This window comes from Pichia kudriavzevii, chromosome 1 (genome assembly GCF_003054445.1).
Source record: "Pichia kudriavzevii chromosome 1, complete sequence".
Classification (NCBI taxonomy): Eukaryota; Fungi; Ascomycota; class Pichiomycetes; order Pichiales; family Pichiaceae; genus Pichia; species Pichia kudriavzevii.
In genome coordinates, this window is record NC_042506.1 from 2,222,634 (window position 1) to 2,237,573 (window position 14,940).

A 14,940-nucleotide genomic window follows, 5' to 3' on the forward strand; every position below is an offset into this window, starting at 1 on the left:
TGATAAGATGCCTCTAATTCCTTATACCGGATCTTTTCTGTCTAGTTCTACATCTTCGTTGGAGCGGCAAACAAGGGGCGCACAAGGAGATGCAGAAAATGCAGGTAATCTCCATGGATCAACGAGGAGTAGTAACTCAAACTCGCCGAATACGTTTCAAGCGGATCCACCTGTTGAGAATAGCGAGGTCCATCAGGAAAATGAGCAAAGTAATAGTGGTGGAAGTTATGCTTCATCAAATCATCATCAACCGTTGCTGAGGAAGATCTCAATGAGCAATACAATCCATGGATTGGTGAACTCTATTAGACCTTTGAGTACTTTACAGAGTAGCTCGAGGCATCGTAATAGAAGCGCTTCACAGTCTTCACCAAGGTCCAGATCTTCTTCTTTGTTACAGGGACAACACAGCGAGAGATCAAACAATCCATTCCTTAGTGAGTTAAACGACAATCTCCCAATGAATTTGAGTGAAAACGAATTGGACATATTAGGTGCTGCTCCTAATGTTAGTGAAGGAGGCATTCCTTCTACGCAGATGCCAGATATGAGTGTCAGAACCCAGCCTTACATTCAGGTGAATTTGGATGAAGCTACAAGAATAAATCGCTCGAGACGTCGTGCAGATTCACAAACCGGATCCATATTGGGGTCGTATCCAAACTCACGTTCAAGTTCACATATGAATTCAAGGCCTAACTCACATCCAAATTCGAGATCAGGATCACGTCAACAGTTAAGCATGAATCCATTTAGTGCTGACAACACTAATACCGGAAATAGTATCGTAATTACTAACATGGATACGAATGCACACAATACCTTTAATCCTGCGGTATATAATTACAACATGGCCAACAGTGAAACCGTGGCCAATTTTCAAATGTTTTTAGGTGAAGAAGAAGAATTTCATAATCTAAGGACTCGAGGTAACACATTAAGAGGCGAGGATAATTTAATACCAGAGGCAATCACAGGCCATGAAGATGTGCTACCTAATACTATTATAGCTGGCGACGAGGACACGAGGCCAGACAATAACGAGTTTCAGTTGAATGAAAGGATGGGGGAGGGTAATGAGGAGAATAGAGTTGGAACTATCTATTTTCCAACATCCGAAAACAACGGAGAGGGAAACTCTAATGTAGGTGTTGGACAAACAGGGGGAGTATCGGCTTCAACACATGCCGAGCAAGTTGCTTCAGACTCAGATGGGTTTTATTCCATTAGATTTACCCCATCAATTGATCATTCTTCCACACATCCATACATGTTTTTTGGACCTATTGTGCGTAAACTAAAACCAGGAATGAATATATCTATTGGTAGATATACGGAGAAGAGCAAGGCAGCCGCTACAGCAGCAGCTGGATCTAGTGAAAGTGTCGTTTTCAAAAGTAAAGTTGTTTCACGACAGCACGCCGAACTAACAGTTGATGATAAGGGGAAGTGGTATATTAAAGATGTCAAATCTTCCAGTGGCACATTTTTGAATCACGTACGGCTTTCGCCACCTAATTGTGAAAGCGCTAAAGTTTATTTGAGAGACGGCGATGTCTTACAACTTGGTGTTGATTATCGGGGAGGCAGCGAAGAAATGTATAGGTGTGTTAAATTGAAGGTGGAGCTGAACGACTCATGGAGGAAACGAGCCGCCAAATTTAGTAAGGAAGCACATGAGAAGTTGAAAAATTTGACTAACAAGAGTAGTGGGGAAGAGCTAACTGCATGTGTTATTTGTTTGGATGATATCAGGCCATGTCAAGCAGTTTTTGTCAGTAGTTGTTCTCATTCATGGCATTATAGATGCATTAGACCTTTATTGGTGAAAACATACCCACAATTTCTATGTCCAAATTGCAAAGCTGTTTGTGACTTGGAGGCTGATCCAGACGATTTTGAAGATGCATGATTTTTTTCTGTAATTCAAAATTTCCTATGGTAATATATAGCATCCGATTAGGAAGAAAAACATATATTAGATAAAGGCATATATAGTGGTAAAAAGATATTGCCAGTATAAGATAAGGGTATTATAGAATCCATGCCTCCACTGCGCCACAGGAGGCAGAGCACGTGACATGTAAACCAATGCGCAAAAAATAGAAGTTGGGGAACGATGTTGGAAAAAAAAAGGTGTACATCAAATGGATGAATAAGAAAACTGTAAATTTTGTGCCGGATATATCGCAGGCCGAAATCTCCGAAGACGATTTTATTGTTGCGCTGAGAGCGACGAGCCATTGAGAGATGAGAGGCTGTTGAGAAAAAAAAAGGTCTGGTGGTAGAAAGAACTTGGCGATTGTTAGCAGGCATGGTTCCATATAAGAGGACAAGGGATCCCCCACTAACTTAACTGTATTCGGAGTCGAATGTGCTCATATTCTTCTCTCTCTCTTTCCCTTGTATTTTTTTTTCCCTCTGTAGCAACCAATAAAGACAACGTTTAACATTCTAGCAAAATGGCGGACGTTTTTAATGTTCAGATCTTCTTTATTGTCTTCAGAGAAGCATTAGAAGCTGTTATTGTTGTTTCTGTTTTATTGGCTTTCGTTAAACAATCCCTTGGTGAAAATATGGATCTTGCAAGGAGGTTGACCATCCAAATTTGGGTGGGTTCTTTCTGTGGTGTGTTTATTTGTCTTGCTATTGGTGGTGCTTTCATTGGTGCTTACTACTCTTTGAACAAAAATATTTGGGGTAATTCTGAAGATTTGTGGGAAGGTATCTTTTGTATTATTGCGACTGTTCTTATCTCTGCCATGGGTATTGCTATGGTTAGAATCAACAAGTTACAAAGAAAATGGAGAATCAAGATTGCCAAGGCCATCTTGACTCCACCTGCTAAGAAATCCGAGAGATTCAAGATTGGTTATTTGCTTAAGAAATACTCAATGTTTATTCTTCCTTTTATTACCACCCTTAGAGAAGGTCTAGAGGCGGTTGTTTTCGTCGGTGGTGTTGGTATCTCCGAAGCATCTGCTAAGGCTTTCCCATTACCAATTATTTGTGGTATCATTGCAGGTATCGCCGTCGGTATGTTCCTCTACTATGGTGGTTCTGCTGTTTCTCTACAAATTTTCCTTTGTGTTTCTACTGCAATTCTTTATCTCATTGCTGCAGGTTTGTTTTCTAGAGGTATTTGGTATTTACAAAGCGACCGTTTCAACAAGAAAACTGGTGGTGATGCTTCTGAATCTGGTTCTGGTCCTGGTTCTTACGATATCTCTGAATCTGTTTGGCACGTCAATTGCTGTAACCCAGAAATAGATAACGGTTGGGATGTTTTCAACGCATTGTTAGGCTGGCAAAACTCTGCTACTTATGGTTCTGTCATCTCGTACAATATTTATTGGTTGTCCCTTATTGTTGTTTTGATTCTCATGATGTACGAGGAAAAGCACAATCATTTGCCTTTTGTCTCATTTAGTTTCAGACACCTCAATCCAATGTATCACTTGAAGAGAAAGAGCAAGAATGAATTGAGTGCCGAAGAGGAAGAACGTCTATTTGCACAAGCTAAGATGCATATGACTCAAGAAGTCAAGAATAATGAAGCCCTTTGATTGATTTGTTCATTCTGTAGTTAGATATTTAATATTAGTTGCTTTCTCTGTTTTACTTTTTTTTTAATATTTGAACAATATCCGAATAATTCGTACGTATACAATGTAATCTGCGTTCAGAAGTTGTGTTTTGTTTGATGTTTTTCTCATTACATTTGTTTTATCTAGTTGATTCTAGCAGTGGTGCCTATATAGCCTTCAAAGCTCCTATATTAAAATGTTATAAGTTTTTTTGTGGTCCCAGTATTATTAAAGCTAGCATTTTAGGTGCGGAGCCTTTTCTTTATACAAAAGAAACCATTTTTTCCTACAAGTTTCCCTGGAATCAATGATCTCATCATTGCCAATACTATACTCTTCGTGCTAGAGAAAGTGTCCAGGTTCAACATCTACCGATATACACCTTGACTCAGCATGAAATCAAACCAGCAAAAACTCCTGAAACTTCTGATTATCTTTTTCAGTGTACCTAGACGTAACTTCTTTGATAACAGGTTTTAGCTTGTTTTGTAATTCTTTTGTTTTCCCAAAGCGATCAGCCTCTACCATCCACTTACAAATAGCTACTTTTGAAACTTCCCAAACTATATTTTGCTGTTCCTGATTATGTTGGTTGATGTTTCTAAACTCTTTCTTAAAAACTTGACTCACAAAATCTTCAATATCCAAGCATTTTAATACAACATACAAACACTTTAATACAACATACAAGCATCTTAATCCATTTTTGAAAATTAAACTCTCTTCATCCAATAAACTGAGCAAAATTATCATTTTACTGATAATCTCAAACACAAAATTCAAACTGAACTCAGATGAACTTTCGGTAGAAAAAGTACAATAGAACAATTAGTAAAGTTCCCCTTTAATAAATTGGTTTACTTTTTTGTTAACTATGACTCCAGAGAAAAAAATGATATTATCGATAATCTCAGTCAAAATGATGTTATGATATTTGCTATTATTGAACGCAATCAGTGAAGCCTTTAGTTTGTCTAGAACCCTTCCTCTTTTGTAACCGTACATTGAATTCTTACTGATAAGTTTTAAATACTTCTTTATATTTTTTGAATCGTTCGTCTCCAATCCATGACTTTCTTCAATAACAAAACTTCTCTGCTCAAATTCTTTCCAATCACCATACATGATATTTAAGTATGCATAAAGGTAAGTAGGTCCATCCTTTACAATTTTAATTGTTTGAAGTTTACTTTGTGCCTTGTTTGATTCTTCCATTTTATTCGATTCTGAATCGAGAAAGGCGGCACGTGAGTCTTTATAATAACTTGCAACAGAACAGTCATTGTCATAACTGCCACAGTCATTTCCACATGCCAAAGAGTCTTGAGTATTTAAGGATAAATTATGTTTGTAGTTTAAAACATGATCAGCTACTGATGTTAATGTTATCAGCTCATTAAAATCATCAGCACATTCAGTACTATCACGCTTAGTAAAAGACTTTGAGCTTGGTGCTTTCTGAACCTCATTTTGTAAATGATGGCTGGAAATAAGACACTCAGGTTTAGTGACACCATCTACAAAGTTTAGAGTAGAACTAGGGTAAACTTGTATATTTTGACTATACGCATCGAAACTTTAATGACTCTTGTGGACAATATTGCAATCAAGATACGCAATCCTTTTCAAGTCGGAAATAGTATCTGCAGAGCAAGATACTTCATTGCTACCTTTAGAACAATTATAACTCACCTTTTGTTCCTCTTGTGTCTCTTGATCATCCTGACAGTTTTGTTTCTTCTGCAAAGCATACTTGTAAGATTCGTCATGTTTATTCCCAGCAAAAGTTGCTTCAGCGTATAACTCAAAAATACTTTCATAGCTACTATAATCATCCTCTTCCGATATATCCCAAAAAACTGCCTTCTCTTTTGGTGATTTCAATGACTCCCACTTAGTGAAATACAAAAGTTTCAAGTAGTATATCCAATTGCAAAAACCTTTAGTATTAGAACTAGTATAATTAGGACTTCCCAGTTGATGTTTGCCTTCGATTCCATTATTCTTATATTCATCAATGGAATCACTAAGATTGAAACTGTTGTTTGTTTTCACATTTTTTGGTATTTGTGTATATTTTGCAGCACTTTCTTCTGTTTTTGCTTTGGAAATTCGTGAATACCATATTGGAAAAATGACTAAGACGGTTATTATAAATATAGATACCGCCAAGCTGGTAATAAATCCATATAGCTGAGCCTGTAAAGTCATTTCTTTCAATCTATCATCACAAATATCCTCAACATAATATAGAATCACATCAAGTAACTCATCGTTCAAAGCATTTTGATGGTACTTTGTCAAATGCTCTGATTTGCCAAAACCTACCAAGATTTACTTTGGTTAGATATGTGTTAGTAAATTCATTTTGGGGTCAATTTAGGTTTTACTAATTAATTTGGTGTGTGGGTCAGTATATACTTTTGGAAGCTTGTTGCATATTTGCAGTTAGGATCTCATCCGTTATTTTTGTCATTTTTATGTAGATAGAAGCTGTCTTTGATGTGAATGTCAGAAGGAAGTGCAGGCTCATCGGAGATTTGATTTTGCTACTCTGTAACTAACAAATGTATTTGAAATGCAAAGCTGAGCCGCGCATCCGTACTGGACACAACAGGTAGCCAAAATATTAACGGGTGAAAAGACACATTACCTCCCTGATACGATAAGCTGCTAGATGGTTATGGCAAGTAATACTGACAATGGTAATCAAGACCGTCTACCTAGCAATCAATCGTATTAAGATTAACTGTTCAAACGAAAACCAAAGTTGCAGAGTATTTACTTTTTTGTTCGTATAAAAATGTTCTTACTTTATATAAATAGGTTATGAAGAATAAATGAATAAATAGGGGAAAAGAAAAAAAAACGACATCATTAAAAGCACACTCAGTTTTTTCCGTTGGTAGTGAACATTCAAATCAGTTTCATATATATATACATACATATATATTATGCCAACTTAGATTGTAGTTATAACAAGAAAGTATCCAGATGGGAAACTGTTCAAAAACCGGGCTATGAAATTTGACATTTAAACATCGTTGATGGTGTTCATGAAATTCTTTGGACCCTCCACGTGTCTTGGTGGGGCATTTCTATCATACATAATACCACCCGGTCTCTTTGGTGGAATGATTGGATCAGGGTGTTGGTACTTAGCCAACAATTCTCCAGTCTCCTTCAAAACCCTCTGTAGTTCCACTGGGTCGGAAATGTTTTTATGTTGGTCAAACCTGAGTCTGATTTCCGCAGCCTTTTGTCTGTAGAAGTGCTGCTGGTTAATCCAATTTCTTGCAGTTCTCAATGATCTTCTGTATAGAGATACAACTAACTTTACGTTCTCTGGTGAAAATGGAACTGGCGCAGGCATGCTTTAATATGTGGATATCCTAGAGAGACAGCTTTTGATGGTGTCGTTCTTACTCTTCTTCTTTATTGTCCTGGGGTTCTTTCTCATATTGTTGAAAACATGTCGAGAACCACTCAAAATTGAAAGTTCGCTATTGGTGTACAGATTTAGCACTGTATATAAACGACGCGTCGCTTTTGAGTAATGCACTAGTTTGAGCCGCAGCACTGGAACATGATTTAGAACCTTTGTATATTGGTTATTTTGAAAATCAGTAAGGTGTCATACGAACAGAAGAGGCACCCGTATACCTTAAAGCGATCCAGTTTAGTGGTAAATCTATCTAGAATGACACAACGGAAACGGCTGGCGTTATCAGAAATCTCCAAGTCTCCGAAAAAGCCGAAAAATGTTCCAGAACTATTAAAGAGCTTTAAATCGGAGGAATTGGTTGAAAGCCCAAAGCCACTACAGAAAGCAGAAGAAACATCACCTAATGTTTCAGCGAAAATGCTGAATATCAAAAAAGATAATATAGGACTTGATGGGGAACACATGACTAATTTTAAGGAACCTACCGCAGGATGTTTAACATGCAGACAAAGGCATAAAAAGTGTTCTCGAACTTCACCCGTTTGTCAAACCTGCTTGTCTAATCGGTACGAATGCTACTGGCGAGAACCTGGAACCAGATTTTCAGATTATAAGGTCCCACTTGTTCACACTGATAGTCCAAGGGGGATCACATTGAGACCCAACAAGGGAGAAGACCTCCAGGCTTCCGCAATGAACAATTCAGATTTGCTTTCTGTTGCACAAATGGCAGTTTCGATTACGAACGATTACTTAACGGCTCATGATATGGACTCAGTACTGAAAAAAACAGATGATAAAGAAGCATTGAATATGGAACAGAATGAGTCCATAGCTGAAGAAAACGACAAAGATACCACAACTTCTGAAGGATCAGAAGACGAAGAGAAAAATGACGGCAACTGTGAGGACGACAAGGGGCCTACCAAATATAATGAGAAAGACAGTGAGGGCGATGGGTCTGCAGGGAGTGCTACTTCTACTAATAATGATGGAGAAGGCAATTCCAAGGATGGCTCTACAAACTCTGAATCTAAAAATGGAAGTACAAGAGAAACTTCATCTAGTAAATCTTCCACCAGTGTGGATGGAAGCTTTGACTCCCTTGCCTTTTTCTCCGACACTCTGGAGTTTGAAAAACTCCTAAAATTGAGGTCGATGCTTGCCAGGGGCGAAAGGATGATAAACGACAAGGCCATTGTTGTTTCAACAAAAATAGAAGAACCAGATAAAGAAGAGATACAAATACAGTCGTGCAAAGTTCGGGCGAATGAGGAAAGCAATGGTCCTATTAGTCTGGATCCATCCTATCAGCCAAATCCGGAATTGGCACCAATTGATTATTCGAAGGTGGTTTTCGACGATAATCTTGTTCTTCAATCTAATCAAATATTTGAAATAGAAAATAAGCGTGAGCCCGAAACAGCACTTCACACACCTGGAGGGGTTGAAGAAAGAAATGAAGAACCACTTGGCCCGAATGGAATTTTGCAGCAGGCCGAAACTTCTACTTCCGATGATAATACACAATTTTTTGATGCCCCAGAGCCTGGAAGGCTTTTTGTGGATGAAGAGACGGACGAGGTTTTTCCAGTTGTCACGAAATCAACTAGTGGGAGTAAAGTGCTGAACCAAATCGATAGATCTAACAGCGGTTTGGTACATCAACATGTTTCCATTAAGATGAACAAGGATAAAAATAGAGAAATGAAAAACGTAAATCAACAATACAAGCAGATTGTTCTTAGAGAGTCGTTAAGTGCTTTGAAAAATGTTGATCTGGATAGGGTTAAAAATGATGGTCGTAGGGCTAGACGTGTTAAACGACATGTTGATGTATCTGAACTTCCCAGTTCGATAACACAATTTCTTGGTTCCGCATCTATATAGTTAATGTAGTATAGCAAAATAAAGTGTATAAAACAGTGAATTGTAATAATATCCCAGTTTGGAGTAGGCTATATTCGGGGTAGGACAATTTGTCGCTGCTAGTGAGAAAAACAAAAACATCCATCGAAGGAAAGAAGGAAATTTACTGATGTCCAACACATCCCATCCCACACCGTCCTTTTATTTTTTTTCCCTTTCGTTTTTACCATTGGTATCGCCATAATTATCTGTTAGACCCAATTGACTATTAGTATGTCACAGGAGCTGAAACAACGTGCACCCGCTTCAGCGGAAAATGAAAAAAGCCCAGTTGATGCCACAAAAGGAAATTTAGTAACAGTGAAACCTGATTATGTCATTCAAGTGTTCTATAAATATGATCCGGAATCCAAGAAAAACGATCCGGAATCTGAGGCTAACCTGAGGGTTCTATCCTCCATTTTGAGACTGAACGGGTTTGTTGTTAATGCTAGAGCAGATTCAAATACGAATTACTTGTTACTATTCGTTCAGTTGAATGACGATGCATTTGAACATTTGTTGAAACTTTCCAACCAAATAGATGTCTTGTTCCATGTTAAGAACACGTCAACAAACACAGAAAAAGTATCCATTGCTGAACGGTTGAGATTGATTTATATGAAGTTGACTTTAACCAAAGAGAAAGGTGGATGTGGAATTGAAGTTGGAAAGAACAACGTCAAAACAATCATGCCGGTCGGTAATATCATCAATTTGAATAAGGAGGCAAAGAACAATACCTCAAGACTCGGCAAATTGTTCAGAAGTCCAATTCGTAAGGAGAATGAAAGATTTCTAAGGGAAAACCTTGGTTCCAATTATGCACTTTATTACAAATTTGTTCAAGGTTACGTATCATCCGTTGGATGCATTGCGGTTTTCGGCATTTTAGCATGGTTTTTCCTTGGCAACTTCTCTCTTCTATATGCAATCATTAATCTCACCATTGGTCTAACTTGTTATTTATGCGTTTATGGGCTAAACTTAAAAAGCCAGAGGGACTGGAATTTGAAAAATGTTAGCAAAACTGAAATTATGGTCTTGGAAGAATCTGAATTGATACCAGAATGGAAGGTACTTTTGCGTAGGATTTTATTTGTACCGGTTACAATCTTCTGTTCAATTTTTTTGTTTTGTGTGCAGTTTGCCTGTTTCTTATTGGAGATCTTTATCAACGAAGTTTACGTTGGTCCATACAAGTCTATCCTTTCCTTAGTTCCAACAATTTGCGTTTGTGCTGCGGTCCCTATTATCACTGCTATCTATGGTATAATTGCTGGTAAGTATATTGCATTTGAAAAGAATCCAACTTCTGAAAGGCAAAATAAATCATTATTGTACAAGATGTTTTCATTCAGTTGTCTTGCTTCTTACTCGCCTTTATTAATAACAGCATTCATATATTTTCCTATTGGGTATGCGTTGGATCCATACTTAGATACTATCAAAGCACTGACGCAATCTATCTCTTCTTCCTATAAGTACGTTCCGCAAATTCCAACTTTAGATGCGGAATATAAAGTTAACAACCTGAGAATGTCTAGCCAGATCTTCTATTTTATGGTTATCAATCAAGTTGTTGGCACACTAACAGAATATGCGCTTCCAATTGCTCTGTCTAAAATACTAGCAGTTCCTAAAATAGCTAGTTTTTTGGGTACCCCACCTTCAGCAAAGGATCTTGATATGAAATCAGTTGATGAGCCAGAAGAACATGAATTTCTGGAATTAGTTCGTGCTGACCTTTCTAAACCGGTAGCGAGTATTGATGCCGATTACAACCAGCATGTTATTCAGTACGGATTTTTGATGTTATTTGGACCTGTTTGGGCTTTAGGTGCACTATCATGTTTTGTTTTTGGTTTGATACAACAAGAAGGTGATTATATGAAGTACATCAAATTGGCAAGACCTTCAGTTCCTACCCGTGGTGAATCATCTGAACCATGGATTACATTTATGCGCTCCTTATTAATAGTTGGTTCCTTTGTTTCAATTGCAATTACTTTGATGTACAATCGTTATGGGTCAATGGAAATTGATAGTTTTGTTGGCAAATCAAGTGTTCAAACCTCATGGCTCACTGTTATAGGTGGCGCAATGATCTCTTCAATTCTAATGCAAATTTTGGTCAAAAGCTTTGAAATGATCATTCAAAGTGTGTATGATGTCGAGGAAGAAAAGAAATTTAACCATGAGATGAAAGCAAATAAAATCATTTCTGCATTTGCAAGCAAGAAAGAACATCCATCATCGACTGATGTTGATTTCCTTCTACAGGAAGTATCTACGTTACAAAGTACATACTAGAATCATGTAAAAGCCGAAAATTGTCAAAAAAATGAAGGAAGGGGGTGAGTCAATCAAGTTATTCTGTATTTATTTTTTATTTGTTTAAACATTATAAATATCTACTCTAGTACGTTTCCAAGCAGTTGACAAAAACGCTTCATAGACTTCTTCATCATCGTCGTCGTCAGTTCCTGACTTCTTCACCTGCTTTAAATCGGAAGTGTCGGGAGATTTAACCTGTAATAAGGCGTACGTTCCTGGGTTTCCGTCTTGTCGTAAAAACTGACCTGGATTGACACAAACAGAATTCTTTATAATTTTAGCAAAGTGCCTGACAATTGAGGGAAATACAAAGATATCAGGTAGTTCCTCATCAAATTCGGTTAGCCCAAGGTACGAAGTGTCTATTTGTAAAGTATCGGGGGATTGGGGAGATGGATGTACTGGGTAAAACTGACGCTGCTGAATGACATGTTCTATGATGCGTTCAATTCTATTTGAGTTTGCATCTTTTGTAGGTATATCCTTCAAATCCTTTATTATATCTGTCGTTGAGATACCAAAGGAAAGTTCATTGATATTGAACAGGGAAGGGTTAGGGAAACACTTGAAGTTTTTGTTCAACCCAAGCGTCTTACGATTAAATGGTGCCTGAGGATAACAAGTATGAGCAACTGGATCTGACGAATGCGGCAGGATAATTATCCTAGAACATTGTATTTCATTCAGTATCGGAGAGACGTAAGATAAGAACAAATCATCAATGCTTTTCAAGTCCTCAGTGTCTTCTCCAGAATTGAAGAATTGGGATGATAATATTGTCGGTAAACTTGTTGCATCGATAAATGGACCCAACATGATGACAATGTCAGGCTTGACGGTTTCATTCAAATGACGAACAAATCTATCCAAATACGCAAAGTTTAATGAATTTTTACTATGGTAGGGGCCCGAAGTTATAATAATTTTCAAATTGTCATCACCAAGCACTTCTGCAAAGTTCATAATCTCATCCCTTGTGAAGGTACTGGAGCCAAGATATGGGATTTTCAGATTTTCAATCACCTTGAAGCAGCTACCATTTGTATTAATACCACGGAATGCCACGATTTGTCCTGGAAAAAAGGAAAAATTGCTAACATTCCCCAAATCAAGTGGCACCCTTTGACCAAAACCCGAAGCTCTCGAAGTTTCCAGATAGAGAGAATCAAGATTGAGGGCCGAAGAAGTAGGTGCAAACGGAGAATCCGGAACAATCCTCCCAACGGTATAGATTTCAGACTGCGATTGACGCGTTGGGTCGGAGAATTGGTTTTCCGTTAAGTTGTACCTTTCACTGATTAGCTGGGTGAAGAGATCAATTCTTTCATCCAAATAATCCGCAATTTCAAGTAGTTTTAAGTTCATCGTTTTATACTTATACTTGCTTCTGTTGAATTGAGCCACCAACTTGATGTTCTTGTTAGAAATAGTGGTTTCCTTATCTTCTATTTGTGAATTTATACTTTCGAGAATTGTATTTGAAGATACCAAAGAATTTGAAGTTTCTTCATTGTTGAGTTTACGTTTTTTCACCTGTTGAGATGCAGCTGGTCTGGATTTGTTATCCAGTGTCATTCTCTCTTGAATGAATTTCTGTAATCCATCTAAAAGTTCCGGAGTGACCTTTAAGTTGGAGTTTTTATGCTCAGTGTACGCATACGATTCCCAACTTGAAAACAAGTCATCGGTAGATAACCCAAAAAGCGAACACAGGTGGTCACACTTGGAGATAATTTCTGGAGTGTTTGCACATTCGCCAAAGATTTTCAAGTATATTGTTCCCGACATTTGCTGGTTCTCAATGAGAGAATGCTAAGCTCAAGATGATATCAGTGACACGCTATTCAATAGTTGAATAATTTCAACACTTGTACACTCTCAATACTTAACGCGTTGGTGATTATTTTCGCCTGTTCAGTTTTTGGAATTTACTTTTTTTTTTACTTTACATTACTATATGATATTAAGGGATACTGTATAAGAATGGAAGTATTTATTTAGTCAGCTCTTTCTCTGACAGGTTCTTCGGCTCTTACAGGAGAAGCATCTCTCTTCTTGGACTCCTCCTTTGACTCCTCCTTGGTTTCATCCTTGGTTTCATCCTTGGACTCCTTCTCGGTAGATCTACCCTTTCTGTTGTTCTTACCCTTGTTACCTCTTCTCTCGCCAAATTTTTGGGCCTTGCTTTCGTCGAAGGCAGACTTGGAGATAATTTCCAACTCTGTCTCACCATATTTTGTCTTTGATTCGGCTTGTTCTGCCACTAGTTTTTCAGCGTCTTCGGCGTTTCTGAATTCAACAATACAAGAACCGTTGAACTTCTTATCCTTGCCCTTCTTCATTCTAACCTGGTTGACTGGAGCAATGGTTCTAAAGAATTCAAGAAGCTGATCAAGAGTTGCATCTGTTGGTAACTTCTCAACAAACACAGATCTCTTGTTGATGTTTAACTGGATCTCGTTGTAGTTCTTTGGTAATGGGATCTTTCTTCTCACCATTTCACCATTTTCAGATACTTCCAAGAGCTCTTGAGATTTTCTGAGAGCCTCAACGATGGTTTCAATAGGTCTGTATTTCTTCATTCTTTCAAATTGAGAGATTGTTTGAATAGGAACCCAGCCATCGTTGGCATTTTGGGTGGTGAAGAGAAACCTGTCGTTCAAGAGATTCGAGTCGGAAAAGTAGAACTCGACTTGGTTGAGGATTTGAGAGGCAGTAGCGTCGTCAGACATGTTTTGCTAGCGGGAAAGGTTGTAATTATACCTGAAATGAAGCACTAAGACAAAGTTCCCATTACTAGGAATATATGGAGGAAATTTTTCAGCATGAAAATTTTACAGTGAGAAGCTCCGTGGAAAAGTTTACTCGCCTTGAAACGACACTGTGAATTTCGGTTTTATAGTACTCTCCTTTCGGTGGTGGGGGGTATTCGAGAAGGTGTAGGTTGAGGGTCGTTTCAAGGCAACGTGACAAGCTCTTAGGGGATGTCTCTTCTACCGTTACTCTTGGATTGTGGTGTTTGTAGATGCGGAGCATTAGTCGTTGGGGTTCAGCGTCAGTTTTATTTGTAAGAGCGCTCGATGTAATTGCAATGCCTAATGCGTTGGAAGGAGAAGGAGTTGTCGTTCTGGCGTTTCCCCATGCCGGTAAAGGTCAAGGTGTAAAGCCGATATAGGTATAAACATATATAGATCTACTAAAATAAAGACATGTTGCCCACGATGAGTGTGGTCTTTCTTGCCCGGAGTGCATCCATGCTCTCACGTTCCAAATGGAGGTTGCTGTTAGACACAAGAACAATACAGACAACACAGTCTATTTTCTCCACGTCTCTAAGGGATACGACCGTTGTGGCATGCCCCCTGAGGAGGCACTGGAACTGGCGGCCATAGTCAACAACCACAGCACGTGCTCCCAGCCTCTCTCTGGCGACACTGACCACAAAACATACAAAACGGACCCAGTCTCTACTGTGTGTGTATCTGACATGCCACTCACGTTCTACAGCAACGATGCCGTCACCACTGCCACGGCCAGTGCTACTGCCAACACCACGGAAATCAAACCTCCCCTCCAAATGTGCAATTTCTATGAACTGGTCCACGAGGGCACAAAGGTCCAGCTCGTAGTGAGACGTGTCTATATCCACGATATCCACAAGGG

The 14,940-nt window shown here is 38.4% G+C and overlaps 7 protein-coding genes across 7 annotated transcripts; 4 read left to right on the top strand and 3 right to left on the bottom strand.

Annotated features, from left to right (window-relative positions):
- Positions 1–7: 7 nt before the first annotated feature.
- On the top strand, positions 8–1,912 carry C5L36_0A10110 (uncharacterized protein; the record flags this gene model as incomplete). The annotated part of the gene is made up of 1 exon (XM_029464041.1): positions 8–1,912. One exon carries the CDS (start codon positions 8–10, stop codon positions 1,910–1,912), a length of 1,905 nt encoding a protein of 634 aa, XP_029319901.1.
- A 550-nt stretch (positions 1,913–2,462) lies between these two features.
- C5L36_0A10120 (uncharacterized protein) lies at positions 2,463–3,566 on the top strand (the record flags this gene model as incomplete). Its single annotated transcript, XM_029464042.1, has 1 exon — positions 2,463–3,566. One exon carries the CDS (start codon positions 2,463–2,465, stop codon positions 3,564–3,566), a length of 1,104 nt encoding a protein of 367 aa, XP_029319902.1.
- A 3,055-nt stretch (positions 3,567–6,621) lies between these two features.
- Positions 6,622–6,960, bottom strand: C5L36_0A10125 (uncharacterized protein; the record flags this gene model as incomplete). Its single annotated transcript, XM_029464043.1, has 1 exon — positions 6,622–6,960. The coding sequence occupies one exon, from the start codon at positions 6,958–6,960 to the stop codon at positions 6,622–6,624; it is 339 nt and encodes a 112-aa protein (XP_029319903.1).
- A 327-nt stretch (positions 6,961–7,287) lies between these two features.
- On the top strand, positions 7,288–8,922 carry C5L36_0A10130 (uncharacterized protein; the record flags this gene model as incomplete). The annotated part of the gene is made up of 1 exon (XM_029464044.1): positions 7,288–8,922. The coding sequence occupies one exon, from the start codon at positions 7,288–7,290 to the stop codon at positions 8,920–8,922; it is 1,635 nt and encodes a 544-aa protein (XP_029319904.1).
- A 252-nt stretch (positions 8,923–9,174) lies between these two features.
- Positions 9,175–11,253, top strand: C5L36_0A10140 (uncharacterized protein; the record flags this gene model as incomplete). The annotated part of the gene is made up of 1 exon (XM_029464045.1): positions 9,175–11,253. One exon carries the CDS (start codon positions 9,175–9,177, stop codon positions 11,251–11,253), a length of 2,079 nt encoding a protein of 692 aa, XP_029319905.1.
- An 84-nt stretch (positions 11,254–11,337) lies between these two features.
- Positions 11,338–13,065, bottom strand: C5L36_0A10150 (uncharacterized protein; the record flags this gene model as incomplete). Its single annotated transcript, XM_029464046.1, has 1 exon — positions 11,338–13,065. The coding sequence occupies one exon, from the start codon at positions 13,063–13,065 to the stop codon at positions 11,338–11,340; it is 1,728 nt and encodes a 575-aa protein (XP_029319906.1).
- A 209-nt stretch (positions 13,066–13,274) lies between these two features.
- On the bottom strand, positions 13,275–14,009 carry C5L36_0A10160 (uncharacterized protein; the record flags this gene model as incomplete). Its single annotated transcript, XM_029464047.1, has 1 exon — positions 13,275–14,009. One exon carries the CDS (start codon positions 14,007–14,009, stop codon positions 13,275–13,277), a length of 735 nt encoding a protein of 244 aa, XP_029319907.1.
- Positions 14,010–14,940: the final 931 nt, after the last annotated feature.